The 18,425-nt window shown below is 42.4% G+C and overlaps 2 protein-coding genes across 2 annotated transcripts in view; both read right to left on the bottom strand.

Moving 5' to 3' along the window:
- Positions 1–557: 557 nt before the first annotated feature.
- On the bottom strand, positions 558–5,321 carry LOC145397674 (carboxylic ester hydrolase-like). The gene is made up of 4 exons (XM_080270713.1): positions 5,315–5,321; positions 3,830–4,008; positions 1,412–1,571; positions 558–688 (listed from the first exon to the last, which is right to left on the bottom strand). Exons 1-4 carry the CDS (start codon positions 5,319–5,321, stop codon positions 558–560), a joined length of 477 nt encoding a protein of 158 aa, XP_080126839.1.
- Positions 5,322–6,188: 867 nt separating this feature from the next.
- The window catches only part of LOC145397673 (venom carboxylesterase-6-like), a gene marked incomplete at its 3' end in the record, with an annotated part of 28,917 nt that continues 16,680 nt past the window's right edge, over positions 6,189–18,425 (bottom strand). The window contains exons 3-7 of the mRNA XM_080270712.1: positions 18,413–18,425; positions 10,859–11,011; positions 9,089–9,236; positions 8,012–8,182; positions 6,189–6,328 (exon numbers count right to left, since the gene is read on the bottom strand). The exon at positions 18,413–18,425 is cut by the window's right edge and continues 192 nt beyond it. Coding sequence (XP_080126838.1) covers positions 6,189–6,328; positions 8,012–8,182; positions 9,089–9,236; positions 10,859–11,011; positions 18,413–18,425 — 625 coding nt within the window. The remainder of the gene's footprint in view (positions 6,329–8,011; positions 8,183–9,088; positions 9,237–10,858; positions 11,012–18,412) is intronic.

Raw genomic sequence — 18,425 nt, 5'->3', positions numbered from 1 at the left:
ACAAAATATATATATATATATATATATATATAGATAGATAGATAGATAGATATAGATATAGATATATATATATCTATCTATCTCTATCTATCTATATACCTAGGCTGCTTCCCCCAAGGAAAGGGAGGTAGCCGAGACAGGACGACTCACTCTCCATTTACTCCATAAACTCTAGTACCCGTTAGTGACTACGACTTCCCTTGGGAGGTCCGGAGCTAATGTGGAAGATAAACGCGCAGATAAAGCATGATCTTGACCATATATATATATATATATATATAAAATACATGAGTTGTTCCGACCATATGAAGGCTAAGAATGACTACTGTTTTAACGCTGTGTGCCTCTGTCTCACCGAGGTTAATGAATGCAGCTGGAGTTGGTGAGAATAAATTACAAGAGTTATTCTGACCATGAGAGGGCTAAGGGTGATATCAAGACTCAGGCAAGTATGGTGCACTCCCAGCCGAGTATAGTCTCTTACTGTTATCTTGACTAGATGGAGAGATGTCCCCAGCATAAGAGGGTCAGAGTACAAGAGGTGGTCGAGGCGAAGCTTACCCGGTGGCGGCAAAGTTGACCCACAAGTCCAGCATCTTCTCCCTCATAAGCAGGTCCTCCTCCCGCATCATCGACCCCCATATTGACCCCTCAAACAGGAAGAACAAGTCGTCTCCGTGTGACACCCCTGCAGAGATCATTCATAGGGTTGTCTGTAAATAGTGCTGCACTGGAAACTCAAGTGGCAGTATCTTATGTATTGCGGGGACGGCTCAGTCAGCGTTATTTATTTTTCCTTGTATCATTTTCTGCTGCCATACTCGCTGGGCTTAGCCAGTTCTGTTTATATTATTTATTTACATCCAATGACTGCAAAGTTTGAGTACTATTTCCATTAGGTAGCCAAAATACCTGCTTTCCTTTCACTAGAAGAAGGAGCCGTCCCTGCAGCACATAAGAAGCAAAATTGAGGCTTAAAATACTAACCACCCTGTTATTTATAGGTAGGCAGATGCACTAAAATGGCACTTGTGATACTGTGTACTTGAGTAGGACAGGATGTGTTTGTAAGGCAGCCTCTGAGGTCAGCTTATCCCCACCTATATATTGGGCGTACTGTTTACTAGTCTACTGTAGTGAAGAACTGCACCACAGACTCCCTGCTAGGAGGTGCGGGGACTCAATCCGGAAAAAAAAACAAAAAAAACAGATAGGTACACCGATAGACAGAATAAGGAAAAAGAAAAAAAAAAGTACCTTCGGTAAAAAGATACACTGATAGATTTTTGGACTGATTGATTGGTAGCCATAGATGAATGGCTGCATATATACAGATAGACAGGTAGGTACATAGACAGCTAGACAGATAGAGAAATAGACAGATACACAGATAAATTTCTCCGCATCTCACAGTGTTTGCCGACATTGTGGTTGTAGAAGTCTTTGGAGCTCCTCTCGCCCTGGTAAGTCACGTTGTAGAGGTAGGTGCGCCGCCCCTCCGGCTGGGTGTTGCGGGCATGGAGTCTTGCCACCCACTCCACGCCCAGGTTGATGTGACGCTCGCCGAACAGCTGAAGGAGGCACAGCTGGGGTTAGGTGGGGCAGGGGCGGCTTAGGAGTATTTAGGTAACAGAGGGATGAAATTAGGTCAGGTGGGGTTCTCTCTCTCTCTCTCTCTCTCTCTCTCTCATAAGCTGTTTACCTACCTATCTATCACCATCTATCTATTTACCCATCTATCTATCTTTAATGCAAAAAGAACTAAAGACTCAAAGTTTTCAAAGAGTTGTACCTTTTCTCCGAGAGAAATGAACAAAAGAGACTTGCCATTAATATCTTCCCATTTGTAGATCCTACACACATTGTACTTAAGGAAGTGGTCATAGGCAGGGGGAAATACAGAATGAGGAAGACAGTGCCGGGGTTAGCCAAATGCATACATAGAGGACAGATTACTGGTTAATGAGAACTAGGCTAGGGGTAGGCGATGGTTCAATCGGTAGAGAGCTGGCCTGTAGTCCTAACAGACGCAGGTTCAAATCCCCGCTGGGGCAGGGAACCGTTTAACCCGCCCCGTCCCGTCGACGTATGGGTACGTTGCAACGATTTGCATTTGCCAGTCCCAGCGACGTACCAGTACGTCGTGCAATTGCAAGGTCCCTAATTTGCACAATTTTCAATTTTCGTGTGTGATTTTTCGTATGTATACACCGGACACCTTCCTCTATTCCTCTACAAGATGCCAAGCAGGGACAATGCCTTACACCGTATAACCTCCCCCTCCTCCCCTCACGCCATTGTCTCAGCAATGGACCTGTTACCAGTGACCTGGCTAGTAAAGATATTCAGGGCCAGAGTGATTCCCCAATCGATGACAATGTGGAGGACAATGTTTACATAGCATTAGAAGAAGAAACAACCAGAAATAATGATCAGGTAATGTGGCAAAAAAAGGTCAGGTATGGTGATTAGTTAGTGAGTGAAACAATGCTTATAATGCCTTTATTACTGCTTGAAAACCAATATACTCTCATACTTCATATACATTCGTACCAAGTAAATAAATAAATACTGTTTATGAGTGGATAAAATAGTTACCCTCCCATAGAACTCGTTTTCTTTGGTGCCAGCATGTTAGAAAACCCAGTCAGGTAAGGAGGAACTCCTACCTGAATTGGGTATTTTAAACCTCAGGTGAGCAATTTCTCTATGAATTTTCTATGTTTCTCACCAAAAGCGAAGGTTTTTTTTTTTTTAGCCAAAAAATAATAATTCGAAAATATCTCGGGACTGGGGGATGTCGACAAGGTGAAAACCTCGGGACATGACGGGTTAAGGATTTGAATTTCATTAAATCAGGCTTTACTGATCTACCAGAAAACCCGCCGACATGTCGTAAAAATACCCCCGCTAATACCAATACACCAGTCCTGTATGAGACAGCCCTAACGTGTATTCAGTATGGACGGTGGGTTGTTAGCGCCGAAGTGGTGACATGTAGAGGTGTATGGTATGTAGGAGGACTGCTGGGCCTTGATAGCATGCTGTGAAGTCCATGCCCAGAGTCGGACACTTAAAAAACAAAAATACAGTGAGTGCATTTCCAGCTCTAATGGGGGGTGATCCTGTTTCTCATCTCACACAACTCATCCACCACAGCCTCATCCACCACAGCCTCATCCACCACCGCCTCAACCACCACCGCCTCATCCACCACAGCCTCATCCACCCTTACTTCACCAGCAGATACCATAATATTCCCTTGATGTCATATTATACTCTTTTTACCTTAACCAAACTATTTTTACCTTAACTTAGCTCTTTTTACCTCAACCTACCTCTTTTTACCTTAACCTAGCTCTTTTTACCTTAACCTACCTCTTTTTACCTTAAGCTACTTCTTTTTACCTTAAGCTACTTCTTTTTACCTTAACCTACCTCGTTTTACCTTAACCTAGCTCTTTTTACCTTAACCTACCTCTTTTTACCTTAACCTACCTCTTTTTACCTTAACCTAGCCCTGACTTTTGTCCTTTTGCAGCTTATTTCATGCTGATCAGTGAAGGAAATGGACAATGCTACGGGTTTATAGTTCTTCTTCATGACTAGATTATATTTTAGTGTGAATCCATTGTTACAACTGAATACTGAAGATGATGTGATGGAAATTTTAGCTCAGATCTGAGTAAGAACAGTATAGTCACCTCACACACCTGATCCGCCACCACCTCATCCACCCTTTATATTATCCATCTAAGGCGCTACTCACTCACCTCACATAGCTGATCCACCATTCCTCATATATCCCTATAATGTTCCACTAACCCACCTCACACAGCTGATCTGCCACCTCCTCATCCACCCTGACTCCACCAACGTAGTGCTGGAACACCTTGGCTGCCAACTGTTGGGGTTTTTCGTCTCCTCGTGTCAGGTCCAGAGACTCAGGTCCAAACTGCTCGAAGTTCTCCACCAACACCTTTCTTAAGTATTCGTCCTCGTAGAGAGCTGTTGGAGAGAATTTGTCAGAACTTTAGTCTATTTGGGTATTTTTTATTCCGGAGTGCTGGAGAACGACGCCTGCCCTTGGTGGCACCGATATAACCTGCGGAGATTCACTGCCCAGTTATACAAACATCCTTCACTTCCCTCCCTATCCCCCAAAAGGAGGGTGATGGCCTGCTAGAGAAAGTCAGCTTCAACCTGCAGTCCACTGGGTTCAAGTTACAGTTGAGCCGGGGCTACAACTACTGCTGCTACTATTCTACGAAGATTTAGGTAAGGGTGAGATTAAAACAGACTGTTGGATGATTTGTATAAGGCAGCGTGGTAGGACTGTCTGAAGAATGGAGGGGGTGAAGGAAGGCACGAAATTCTTCTTTGGAGAGACAAAGGAACCACCAGGTGCCCTAAGAATTGTCCGGTCCTCCAACCTTGAGAAGGTCGAGTCGATGGTTAGCCTACTCCCATGATATTACATGATTGGGAAAAAGGAATTAAGAAAACTTCATTCACCTGTTTGAGGACTGAACTCATGCATGTGGCAAGGTTTCCACTCTGATTGTGGCATTCAGTTACTAGACCACCAAACAAAAGAATAATACCCATTAGCATCCCTGACAGCAAACTATCTAAAGCAAAGGATCTATCTATACCCAGACGCCTTAACACGCGAAAAAGGTGCCCACAGACAAACTCACCCTTGAATTAGTGACTTGGCAATTTCAGGCCAAGTTGGAGTAAAAAGAGATTAGTCAATCTCTCACTCTCTATTCTCCTCCCTTGGCCAAACAAATCAAAGCATTCACGGTAGGAAAACAGTGTTACTGTTGGTTACTCTGCTATCATTCCGCTGTTACAACTCAACATTCGTGAAGGATAGGTAGCAATTTTGGGTTAAATTAGAGTAAAAATATTTCTCTCTCTCTCTCTCTCTCTCTCTCTCTCTCTCTCTCTCTCTCTCTCCAATGGCTTCACATGGTCAAAGAAACAAAAACACTCATGGATGATAAGCAAATCACCCTTGGCCATCGACTGAACTAGAAGGGGTTAGGGTTCTTTGTCAGGTTAGAATACATGCACCATACCTTTTTACTCTAAATGGCCTAAAACTGCCATCCCTCCACCTTGAATGCTGAGCTGTAACAATCAGTTAACATTTGAACATGATGCTAGTCAAGAAGAAGCGCAGTGGAAAGGATGGAGAGGTAGAGTACTGTCTTTTTTGCCACTAAGGTCTGTGATATACCATAGGCTGCAAAAGGACAAGAATTTGGGCCAAATTAGAGTAAAAGGAGTATAATCATTCACTCACTCTCCATTCGCCCCCATAGCCAAAGAAATTAATGCACTCACGATAGCCAAATAGTCCTCCTCATGCTGTGTGATGCCAGCGATAAGGTCTGCGTGTTTATGCCATCCCTGAGACATAAGAAGCTCTGGATCGACGGGAATGTAATCACCATCCACACGGGGCCCCAAAAGTGCGGGGTTGTAATTGAACGTCTGAAAGAAAAGATGGGTTAGCAGAGAAGAATTGTAGTAAGAACAGAAGGATGAACAGACCAGGATAAAGCTAAACGTCTGCAAGGAAAGGAAGGATTGTAGGAAGAGTTGTAGTAAGAACAGAAGGATTAACAGACCAGGGTTAAAGCTGAACGTCTGCAAGGAAAGGAAGGGTTAATCACTTCACTCCCTTGATGTGTTATCTTTTTATCTTACTGTATCTTTTTTTGTGGCCTCAGAGTAATAGCCTCACAATACTCGCCTCACAGTGCTAGCTTCACATCGCTCTTATCGTATGACTCACCTCACAGTACTTGCTTCACATCACTATCACCATATTACTCGCCTCAAAATACGAGCCTCAACATACTAGCCTCACACTGGTGAAATATTACAAGCACCTAAATACAAGCCTTACAGAACTAGCCTCACAATACTTGCTTCTCACTACTGGCCTTGCATTGTTGTTACCATATTATTATCCTCAAAATACTAGTCTCACACTACTGGCCTTGCATTGTCACAAATATACGGCCTGACTCGCACTACCAGCCTCAAAATACTAGCCTCACACTATCAGTCTCACACAGCGGAACCCCAGACGTACTCACAATATGGTGCCTGAGGGAGAGGGTAAGATCCTGGGCGTCCACCTTCTGCAGACAGTCCAGCAGCGCCCTACTTGCCTCCCCGCTGCTAATGCCTCGCCTCTCCTCACACCCAAACAGGCGACCCGTGAACTCCGCCACCTCCTTGTACGCCGCTCCCATCGCCCAGGGGTTGAAGAGGGAGCCCGACATCATAATACCTCGAGCAAAGAGATCTGTTGGTGAGAACGTCCTGATTATTTCTATTCTCTCTCTCTCTCTCTCTCTCTCTCTCTCCATCTCTTGCAACAGGAGATTAACCCACTGCGTGCCAGGGCCATTTTAAAATTATCTGACATAATTCTGCGGCTAGTGCCAGTGCCATTTTAAATGGTCTAAAATAAAAAATTCACCGTAACCGCATTTTTCAAGATTTGGGGGTAAAATTTGGCAGGCACATATGGTAACTGTTCCTCTACCATCCCCCAGGCTGTCAAGGCCATACACTCACTCGCACCAACCTTCACTCTCGTTCTGCCTCACTCTGCCTGTGTGCCTCACCCAGTGCTGTACATAGTGAAGGCATTTTGTAAATATTTTCATGTAAGTGTAAGTTGTAAATATTTTCTTGTAAGTGTAAGGACTATATACTGAAGTCAAGTTGTAAATACCTTCTCGTAAGTGCCAGGACCATACATAATGAAGTCAGGTTGTACCTATCTTCAAGTAAGTGTAAGATAATGCATTCACAGTGAGAAAGACATGCAAACTGTGATAGATGTGAAGTAATAAGTAATCAGAAAAGTGTACTGAACATTGCTATGCTTTTTCAGCATAAATACCTGAGTATACTTTACATAGAAAACGGTTTTTCTCACCTACACGGTGAGCATGAGAGTGGCTATACCTGTATACGAGGATGCAGGACTCAATAAAACCCATTTCCGAGCCTCGGTGAGCATTTTAATGGTAAATTCGTTGTTTCCACATCAAAATCTATCATTTTAACCAAAAAAAAAAAGTCGAAAAATGGCCGGCACTGGGGCGACCCATAGGGCTTAAAATTGCTGGCATGCGGGGGATTAAAGCTAGAATATGATGCTAGTCACACACAAGTGCCGTGGAAAGGATGTAAAACCAGAGTATTGCATTATTCTGCTCCCAAGCTATGTGAAATAAGCTGCAAGACAACAAAAATCTGGCCAACTTACGGTCAAAGGACTATGGTTAAAATCTGATGACGTAAATATTTTAACCTCTATGGTCTCGCCATGTGAGGAGGATGGAAAATGAGACTAACTAGAAGAGTGTATGTGAGGGAGGTGGATCAGGAGAGAAGGAGAGGGAGACCAAGGATGAAATGAAGAGAGATATGTGACAGGTTGAATGTGAGTTTGAGGAAGAGCAACAAATGGCAGACAGGGCTACGTGAAGGCGATACGTTGTGGCCACCTCTTACTGGATTAAAGCGTCTGGTGATAAAGTACTCATACTACCTCCAGTATATCAATGGAATGTGTTTCTGTCACCATAACTATAAGGAATATTCCCTATACTGAAAAACCAAACACTGAATACAATCGCCCAGTGGTAGCAAGAATGAACACTGGCCTTCCCACAGAGGTGATGACTTTACCCCACAAGTGAATTAAAATCGCCCGGAGGTATAGCGCGTTTGTTTTCATCTGACCAAATAATAAATAAATAAATAAATAAACAACCCTTCCACTTCAATGGATGGTCAGGTGTAGTCAGACTAAAGGGTTGATTTGTGTCGTAACCAAAAAAAAGATCATTCTTAACCTCATAACTAAAGTTCATTGAATTTCATGAAACCGTGAGCTAGTATTCAAGCCATTAAACTAGCCCAATTCTGTCAGATGAAAACAAATCAATAAGAGCAAGAACTGGCCACTGACCTCTGGAGTAAGGTGAGATGTAGTGGTAGTGGACTGATGCCCCGCCAGCACTTGTTCCGATCAGCGTCACTCTCTGTGGGTCTCCACCGAACCTTCGGATGTTGTTCTGGATCCAGCGCAGCGCCATCGTCTGGTCCTTCAGCCCAAAGTTGCCGGGAATAACAGAGTCCTCTGTCGACAAAAAAGCCTGTAGGGAAAGGAAGATACGCAAGTGGTTAGATTAGTAAGTGTCCTGTTCAATATAGCTCAATTCAGAATTGCCGTGGATAACAGGGCCCTCAGTCAACAAGAAGCCTGTAAGGAAAGAAAGGTACGCAAGTGGTTAGATTAGTGGTCTCCTGTTCAAAAAGACAAGAGTTCAGTCCAAAATTGCCTTGGATAACTGAGTCCTCTGTCGACAAGAAGTCTGTAAGGAGAGAGTAATTAAGTGACTACATAAGTGATCTCTTGTTCGAAACGACGTGAGTTTGAGCAGGGAACAGCTGTGTTACAACGATCAGGATTACTTTTAAAAGACCTTAACCAACTAACAGGATTAACATGTCTCCATTACCGTTAGCAATGATCATGGATTGCTTTGTTACTTTTTATTTTCATTTTTGCTTTTATTTCTGTTAATTTATTTTATTTCTTTATTCTATTTCTTTTACCTATCACTTGCATTCACTTTTATTTGATTGTGAAGGGCCTGATACAATTAATTATCATGAATGGCTTCAGCTTTTATTTTTATTTTCATTTTATATATCTTTTCATTTTTTCTGTTATACCTGTTTATTTCCCAAGGTGACAAAGACACCAAATACCTGTAGCCGTGAACAGCAAAGATCTCTAACAGACAAAGATTTCTATTTTTGAAGGCTGCATCTAACCCCTTTCCCCTCAAACTTGAAAATTCTATCCTACCTTGAATAAAATTATCTTTATCTGTTACCTAGAATCCTAAGGAGATATTACATAGTGACAAAAACGGCAAAGATCTCTAACGAACAGAGATTTCTATTTATGAAGGCCGTATTTAACTCTCCATCTCGAAAATTCTGTCCTACCTTGAATAAAATCGCCTTCATCTGTTACCTAGAATGCCGAGACGGTACTGTAAGGTGACGAAGACCACGTCCCTGTCCATGATGACGGTAGGGGGATAAATTTCGGCGCCTTCTGCGAAGAACCCGCCGCCGTGAATGTATACCAGCACGGGTAGGTTGGCATCCAGGTGGCCAGGCTGGAAAATGGAGGTCAGGAAGGGGGAAAGAGGTCAGAGTTATTATAATCGTTGTTTATAAGGGTTTTTCAGTTTAATTATTATAGCTATCTCGCCTTAACTTGGTTCAGAATTTCGTCCTGTTGCAGCTCATTTCTCAGTGACAGGATAGGACAATGCTATGGCTCTACATCCATTCCGCAGCACTTTTTCGTGACTGGCACATTGTTCAACTGGTAACCACCTGTTTCAGCTTAGTAATGGTGATGGGGAAATGGTAATTTTAGGAGGTCAAGTTAAAGCAAAGTGGGCGTCGTGACTATCGATCATCAACCTCAGTCTATTTCAGTCTCAGTCAGCATCACCCACTTTCATCAACAGGTGACATTAATCATTATCAACATAAGTCTATACAAACTGCAGTTACTATCAACAGCGATCACCAGTATCAACATCATTCAGTATCACAAGTAATCAATATCATCAACAAATATCATCAGTTAGTTTAAACATCAGACAACATCATCTTTAGTCATTATCAGCATCAATCTACATAATCAACAAATTACATGTCAGTTTCAACATCAATCAGTGCCTACATCAATCTGCCTCATCAAAAACTGGCATCAGTCAGTTTCAGCATCAATCAACTTCAGCTTCAATCAGTCAACAACAACCTATCTCATCAACAAATAACAACATCAATCATACATCAGTCCATCTCATAAACTAACAACACATCATTATATCAACATCAGTCATCTCATCACCCAATATCATTTATTATCATCACTAATCATACATCAGTCCATCTCATCAACAAATAACATCAATCAACATCACTTTTAGAGAATCCTCCTTAAATCTATTTGTGAATTTGAATTAATCTTCGACCCATTCAGTCCGGGCACGACATTTCCTCTTCATTCTTGCTGCTGCCAGGCGTTTTATTCACCTTAGAAAGAACCCTCCTAGAGTAGTAGTAGCAGTAGTAGTAGTAGCAGTGATGGTGGTGGTGATAGTGGTGGTACAGTAAGAATAGTAGTAGTAGTTGTAGCAGGAGCAATAGTAGTAGAGGTGGTGGTGGTGGTGGTGATGGTAGTAGTAGTAGTAGTTGTAGTAGTTGTAGCAGTAATAGTAGTAGTAGTAGTAGTTGTTGTTGTTGTCGTTGTAGCCCGAGGTTTTCCTGTAACGTGAACCTGGTGGACTGCAGGATGAATTTCCCCTTCTACCGTCCACCATCCTCCTTTAGGAGGACAGGGAAGTAGTTGAACGTTTGTACAACCAGGCAGCCCAGCCGACCAGTTGTATCGGTGCCACCACATGAAGTGGTTGATGATGGTTTTATTGAACACCCTCTATTGCGAACAGTCTCTCCTGAGATTAATAAAATCGCCTGATACGAATGGAAAAAAAAAAAGTGCATTTGGATTGAAAGGGCAGTTGTAATAGTTGTAGCCCCAGATTCATCTGAGACGTGAGCTCCGTGGACTGCAGGCTTAAGTTTCTCATCTACTTAAGCACACTATCCTTCTTTTGGTGGATAGGGGGTGAGTAGAGGGACGCTGCAGAGCCAACCGGTTCCATCGATGCCACCGCGAGAAGGCATCCCTCTGCAGCACCTACTGGAGGGGCAAACCAACCTTGTGTGTGAATATGTTGAGGTAAAGGCAGTCTTCGGATCCATCGTGGGTGTAGTTGCGAGAGGTCAATTCAAACCATCCAATTTGGGAGCAGAGAGGGGACTCCACAGACCCGTCCCTCACCCCCTCCCATCCGTCACTGGCCACCGGGTCCTGAAAGATGAGGTGCACTGTGTCATTTCAGGCTGCTATGACTCATTCCCAGTACATTAGCTAAAATAGAATACGGTATTAGCTGAAACAGAACACTCCAAGCTGCAGCACTATACTACATCATAATAAAGTACCGAAGTTGATCAGAAACCAGCGTCTGACGCCCAAATTTTTCAAATCACAATTGCTCTTCTGACATTACTAGTCCTTTTTTTTTCTTTTGGCCTAGGTATTTATATTGTAAGACACGTAAATCAAAAGTGAAAAAGGATTAATTAGTGATGCAAAATTGTGAACTGTGCTGCAGCAAGAATTTACTGATCTCCAGGACAATGCATCTCAGTTTTTGAAATTGGCGATTTTGGCGATACAGTAGCGACGCAAGTTTTCGAAAGTGAGTTGGTAAGCAACATATTTATTGCCATTTATTGAGAATTGCCAAAGAAGAAAAGAATATCGATTTTCACTTGGCGTGATGACTGAAGATAAATAACAATATATGGTACACTATGGATTTCGGATTTTATTTTCAGCTACGAAACTGATATCTAAGTTATAAGGTTGCTTGTACTTAAGTCTGCCTTCACTGATTCAACATATTTATCAGTCAGAACAGAGCGCATATGAAAGAGAGAAAATTGGAAAAACAAATGATCGGTGACAATCAGTAACTGTTATGGGGGTTTGTTTATCTCGCGCATTGATGATCAGACACGACCTGTGCCTGTAACCACGGGAACCATTTTTTCTTTTCTTTTTGGGCAAAGAGGAACCAAAGACTAGAAGGCCGTAAAATTGTTCTCTCAGATAATAAATACAAATAAATAATTCAATAAATAAAGAGGAGAGCAAAAATAAAAATCTATTTATTTCGAAATTCCGAGACACATTGCGTTCAAAAGACTGGAGGTTATAGATTAAGACTTATAGACAGAGGATGACATGACAGTTCCAGAGTTGACCTGCTACATACATGAATGGCAGGATGCATCAGTTACTTCTTGCACTAGAGAGTTAGACAGAAAAGGAGTGAGAGCATCCAATCTGACGCGTGATCTCGCCTGGCACTGTCCTTGAATGCGTGATTCTTTATCTCCTGGACCCCTGTTGTTAATATGATAATGTATACTGATAACGGGGAGAGTTGTTGGGCGCACCATAACCTTCACACCATAACCTTCACATCCCAGTTCTACATCTGTCTGCCCGTCTGTCTAAGTATCTGTCCATTTGTCTATCTACACACCTATCTTTTTTTCTATCTAGCATTCTTTCTTCCCTCCATTTCTTTCTATCTCTCTAAGTTTTATTCTGTCAAACTTTCAGTCTTCCTGTCAATCTACTTATCTATATATCTTTGTGTTTATCTATCTATCTATCTATCTATATCTATCTATCTATCTATCTATCTATCTATATCTATCTATCTATATCTATCTATATATATATATATATATATATATATATATATATATATACATATATATATATATATATATATATATATATATATATATATCACTCTGTCTATCTACTATTCAAGCTATCTGTCTGATTGTCTATCTGCCTGTCTACTTACCTGTCTATCTAACTATCTGTATATCTGTGTGCTGGGCTAACAAATCCATTCATTTAAGCCAAGTAACCAGTCATTCTTCCTGAGTAGTTTTACTGTTTATTATACCGAATATATATATATATATATATATATATATATATATATATATATATATATATATATATATATATATATATATATATATGTATATATATATATTCACTTATGACCAACCTCTCCAAAATCGAACCGCTTCTTCGCGTCCCCACACAGGCTGTATACGCCAGTTTGATCCATCTTGAGATACTTTGTCAACACAGATACACACTTCCAAACTTCACCCTACAGCATTAAGTCCACCTGTTACAGATTTTTTATGAATGGAGGACACCTGTAATCTGGTGTATGGAATTGATTTTTTTATTTAAATTTTTTTGCTTCCTTTGTTCCTCTTGTGTACACACACACACACACACACACACACACACACACACACACATCGATGACAGTAGCTGCGTCCTCGTTGTCATTTTTTGTGAAAACCAGTATCCTCGTGAGTTATGAAGGCTTTCTACCATCATTTCCTTACTACGTGTACTGTTTGTAATTTAACTTGGCCTAAATCTTCCCTCTCGTCATCTCGAATGCTGAGTTGTAACAAAAGATTAACACTAGAATATGATGCTAGTCACGAAGAAGTGGTATGATGTGTAGAGCCCTAGTACAGTGTTTTTCTGCTACTGAGATGTGTGAAATGCTGCAAAAGGGCGAAAATCTGGACCAGGTTAAAGTAAAAAGTGCATAGTTTCTGCATAAAGCATATCAATATCCTCGTCTATGATAATTATAATGTCCTTACTGAGTTTCGCTGGCTCTAGAGAATATTCTTCGGGTGGGATTGAATCACTGGAGCCTGAGAATGTCCATGAATGTTTCTGAAGAGTCATTTATCGAACAGTGGAGTGGATCCCGACAAAAAGGTAGTAAGGGGCAAAAACAACAGATTCTTTATTACTGAGTTCATAGAGCTCGTTCCTTTTAACTTTGAAGATACGTCTGTCTTTTTGCAGCTTATCTCCCGTAGCTCAGTGGCAGAAACAGGCAATACAACACCTATACAAACTTACCGTAGCATATTTTCCGTGAGGCGTACTGTATTCTAGTGTTACCTTTCTGTTACAGCTTAGTGTTCAAGATGGAGAAATGGCTGTTTTTGGCCAAGTTGAAGTGAACAAATTAGAAAAATAAGCCGTATTTTCGTGTCTCGACAAGTCTTTCCAGTACTTCATCCTTACTAGATGATGTTTGCAAAGGATACGTTAATACCTTCGTCTAATATGTCTTTAAAAACAGATAAACATCATAGGAAAAACTACTTGGGTGCAACACAAAATAATTCGTTGAGAAAGTGGCGTTAAGGAGTCGCTCTCTCTCTCTCTCTCTCTCTCTCTCTCTCTCTCTCTCTCTCTCTCTCTCTCTCTCTCTCCCAGTCGATTCAGGCATCTATGAATGACTGTCAAAATGTAAATTTGTGATTAAGAAGAAAATACAAGATAGGAGTATAGAATTTGGTAAGTTTTTTTTTTTTATATAGTATCATTAACAAGTACAAACTAGTAGAATGATGCGGAGCGCTGTTATGTGGGGCGTCATTGAAATCTACGGGAATGAAGCACCTCAAGTCCTTAGGGAATGGCTGATGGGCAGGGCCACTCCAAGTGGTGTGCCCGCATTTAAAAACATATTAACACTTACTGCAATGCTGATGCTTCAACAATACAGGGTGGTCAATATATAACGCTCATCTTCCTCTCCACCAGGCGATCTCTGTTGTGAGGATGACTCAGTCAGTGTTAACAATATTTAACCTGCCTTTTTTTTTTTTTCATTTCCATCTCCCACTGCCACACCTACGCCCACACCAGCAGACTGAGCCGTTGCCACCACACAAAAAATTCCCCAGGTGAGGTTTAAGTGGAGCGCTATTTAACCCCTTAACCATGGGGCGTCACTTTCGTGACGCTCAGCCACAATGGATCATAACGCGGGGCGTCACTTTCGTGACGCTCGGCCACAATGGATCATAACGCGGGGCGTCACTTTTGTGATTCTGTGTTGTTTTGAATTATCCTGGGCTCTCAAGTGGTGGCTTGTATCATCTATCAGTACTGCCAATGTCCAACACTAGTCAGCACTCCAAATCTCATCTGTACTCCCATCCATTGTTGACATTTTATCGATTTTTCCACCTTCGTGACTCCTCCCTACCTGCCCTCCATTACCCTGTCCTCTCACCTCCCACGCCGCTGCGCTACGCAAATTTCCCCCGGATTTTTCCACAGATTTCATCCATTGAAATAAGCTCTATGCCCTATACTTATACAAAATAATATATACCAAAAAAAAATCAGGTAAGTGATAGTGTTATACACCAGGAATTGGCTAATTATCACCTGACAACACCTCACGTGCATTCATTCACTACATTACCACGGTAATTTCCCCTTTGAATTATGCCTTGTAATTGATGTCTGTAATAAAAATATATATCAGAAAGGAAGGGAGAAGCCTAAGTGACATTTACATTCACCTGGAACTACCTATTTCTTTTTGTATTGCCGAGATTTTCTACCTATAAAAAATTAGCATGTAAGTTAGCAGCAGTAAGCCTAAGTGTCATTGTCAACCCTTACCTTCTCAGATAAGCCGCGGCATTTAGTTCCTTGTCCTCTGCTGTAGTGAAACCATGTCGCACTCGCGCCCTGCCATTCCTGCCGCTTCTGCGCCCATTGCAAAAGGCCCCATGACCTCTACCCCTAAGAAAAGTAGTGAGGGAGGCAGGAAAGGCCTCAGTGACTCTGCAGTGGCACGTGAACTGGCAGAATTGTCCATGGTGATGATGGACAGTGATTTTGACGATTCGAATGAATCGTGTGATGAGCCGGGTGAGGTTATCGTGCCAGAAACTACTACGAGTGCTTCAGTGTCGGAAGTAGTCTCTAGCTCCAAGGGAAAGGAGCCTTTAGTGCAGGAAGGCAAGGAATTTGGGAAGGGAGTGAAAAGGCGGGGTGTTAGCCCCAGAACAATGCCCCCACGTGACCCAGCCCGCCATGAGTCACGAATGCATTCACCTCCCTGTTGCCCAAGCCCCACTTCACTCATTTCCTCATCATCGTCGGCTGAGTTATCTCCGGAGTCTTCGTCGTCGGAGTCACCACCAGCGTCAACAGTGAAGGCAGGCCGTAGAGGAAGAGGTAAATCAAGGAGAGTGAAAAGTAGTGTAGCTAGTAGGGTAAGGGCTGCTAGTGCTGTACGGCAACCCAGGGTCAGTGCGAGTGACCTTGAATGAGATAAATCTGCCTCACAGCCAACCTCCACCACCACCACCACCACCCGCCCTACACCGCCACGACAGGGAATCCTGGACGCCTTCGCATGGACGGAAGGGTCAGATTTTGTGCCTGAAAATTTATTATTTGATGAGAGCTCCTCAGGAGTTCAGCCTGCTTTCACTATTGACGAAAATGCTGAGTGTGTGGACTACCTTTTGGCCTTCCTAGATGATTTCGAAGTCATGCAGCACATATGTGATGAGACCAACAGGTATGAATCACAACGTGCTGCAAGTGGTACAGGTGCAGCCAAGATGCAACAGTGGTCCATGCTGGGAGTGCAGGAGCTGTATGTGTTCTTTGCCCTCATGCTTCTCATGCCACACTCCAAGAAGGATGAGTTAGAAGAATACTGGTCCGTGGACCCCTTACTACCCTCACCCACCTTCAATAAGTACATGGCCAAAGATCGCTTCCAGAACATCATGGGAACCCTGCACTTTGCCGACAACAATGTACCTTCCCAAACCGACCCACTCTGGAAGATCCGGGAGATTCTGAGCAGAATGAAGGATAAGTTTATGTCATTCTTCCACCCCTTTCAGAAGGTTGTCATTAACGAATCCTTGGTTTTGTTCAGAGGACGTCTTCGGTTTGTTCAGTACATTCCAAGCAAACGCCATCACTTTGGAATTAAGTTCTTTGTACTGTGCGACTGTAAGATGGGGTACATCCTTGACTTCGTCATATATTCAGCCAGCACTGTCAATCTGGATAAAACACACCCCCTTGGCTTCTCAGGCTGTGTAGTGAAAGTGCTCCTAGAAAAGTATTTTGGTGGGTTTCATGTGCTGTATACAGACAACTACTATACAGCACCGAAACTTGCCAAATACCTTTCTGAGCACGGCATTGGCTCCTGTGGCACTGTGAAAAGTAATCGTGCCCACTTCCCCAAATTCCCAGAGGCAGGAACCTCACAGCGAGGAGACGTGCACCTACGCAAGTCTGAGAAGATGCTGCCAATACGGTGGCATGACAAGAGGGTCGTGCACATGCTCACCACCGTACATAAGGGGGAGATGACAGACAGTGGGAAGGTCGACCGTAGGACAGGCGAACCTGTGATGAAACCTGATGCTGTGTTGGACTATAATATCAACATGCGGCTGGTGGACAAGTCCAACATGATGATCGGTGAGATCGACTGCCTCAGGAAGAATACTAGGTGGTACAGGAAAGTTTTTCTGCATCTCATAGATATGACGATGCTGAACGCCTTCATCCTGTACAAGATGAAGGTCAAGCCACCCAAGTCCTTCTCCCTGAGGTTGTTCGCCAGGACTTGTGTCCAGCAGCTGCTGGAAAGATATGGTAGGGTGACAGCAGCAACTCCAAGGCGCCATCCAGTAACACTTCCCAACCGACTTGAGCAGAGGGCGTATATGGATCGGCACAGACTTGAGCTTATGCCTGCCACAGGGAAAAGCAAGGCTGCATTCGCAGGTGTCAGGTGTGTGCACATACCACCCGCCGCACACCTGAGCACAAACGCACCTCTTGGCAGTGCGCTGAGTGCCAGGTTCCCCTCTGTGTTACCTGCTTCTTCGATTACCACAGCCAGAAGCAGTTCTAACAGTGCAAGTGTGAAAGCAAAATAATTTGGAAATAATGTGTAAATAATGTGTAAATAGCAGGTGAAAGCAATGGATGTTCAGTACATATGAATGAACAGTGTATTATAGTTTTATCTTACTGAAAGTGACAGTGAATAACATAGTGTAAGTAAAATAGAAGGGTAAATATTGAAAATAGAATAGAAAATGTAAATAGTAATGTAAGTAATTAGTAATATAAGAATATGAGTACAAATAATTTATGTTATAACAGTGAAAGTGAATCCGTGGCTCTCTACGTATTTTACTAAATGAAAAATTGAATGACTTCAGTGACAATAAACTAATACGACTGAAGGAAACTTATGGAGAATGACTCCAGATATATATAAGTGTGATATAGTAATAGAAGCATAAAGTGTGAGAGGTTTTATGAATAATAAATGACAGAGTACCAAGAGCGAACTAGCGCAAGTGCGACAATCAGACGCACTCGTAATTTCCATTGCTTTCACAGTGTTTTTTTTTTTTTTGGAGTATGGATCCCAAACTACTTGAAAATCATAGGGTAGTGTTTATAGTGTTTATATCTGGCTGTGGTAATCATATTACGGGTTGTCGGGAAGTATAAAGTGGAGACTTCGTTACCCAACTTCAGAGGTCTCCACAAGTCCTATGGTAACCGACGAAGGCTCAACAAACATTCCAGGAGAAAGAAGAAGGTATGTGCCATAAGCATATATAATTTTAATATTCTAGGACTAATAACTGATTTTTGGCAAATATTTTTTGAGAGTCTGTCGGAGCCCGAATAACCCCACGGAACAGGCAAAACATTGATAAACATGCCCGCGGTGTAGGGGTTAAGGACCACCCTGTACAACGGCCTTCTTACCCTCAGCCTCAGA

This window comes from Coenobita brevimanus, chromosome 42 (genome assembly GCF_032717465.1).
Source record: "Coenobita brevimanus isolate Jiangsu-jjx chromosome 42, ASM3271746v2, whole genome shotgun sequence".
NCBI lineage: Eukaryota > Metazoa > Arthropoda > Malacostraca > Decapoda > Coenobitidae > Coenobita > Coenobita brevimanus.
This window is presented reverse-complemented; position numbering and strand designations above follow the sequence as displayed.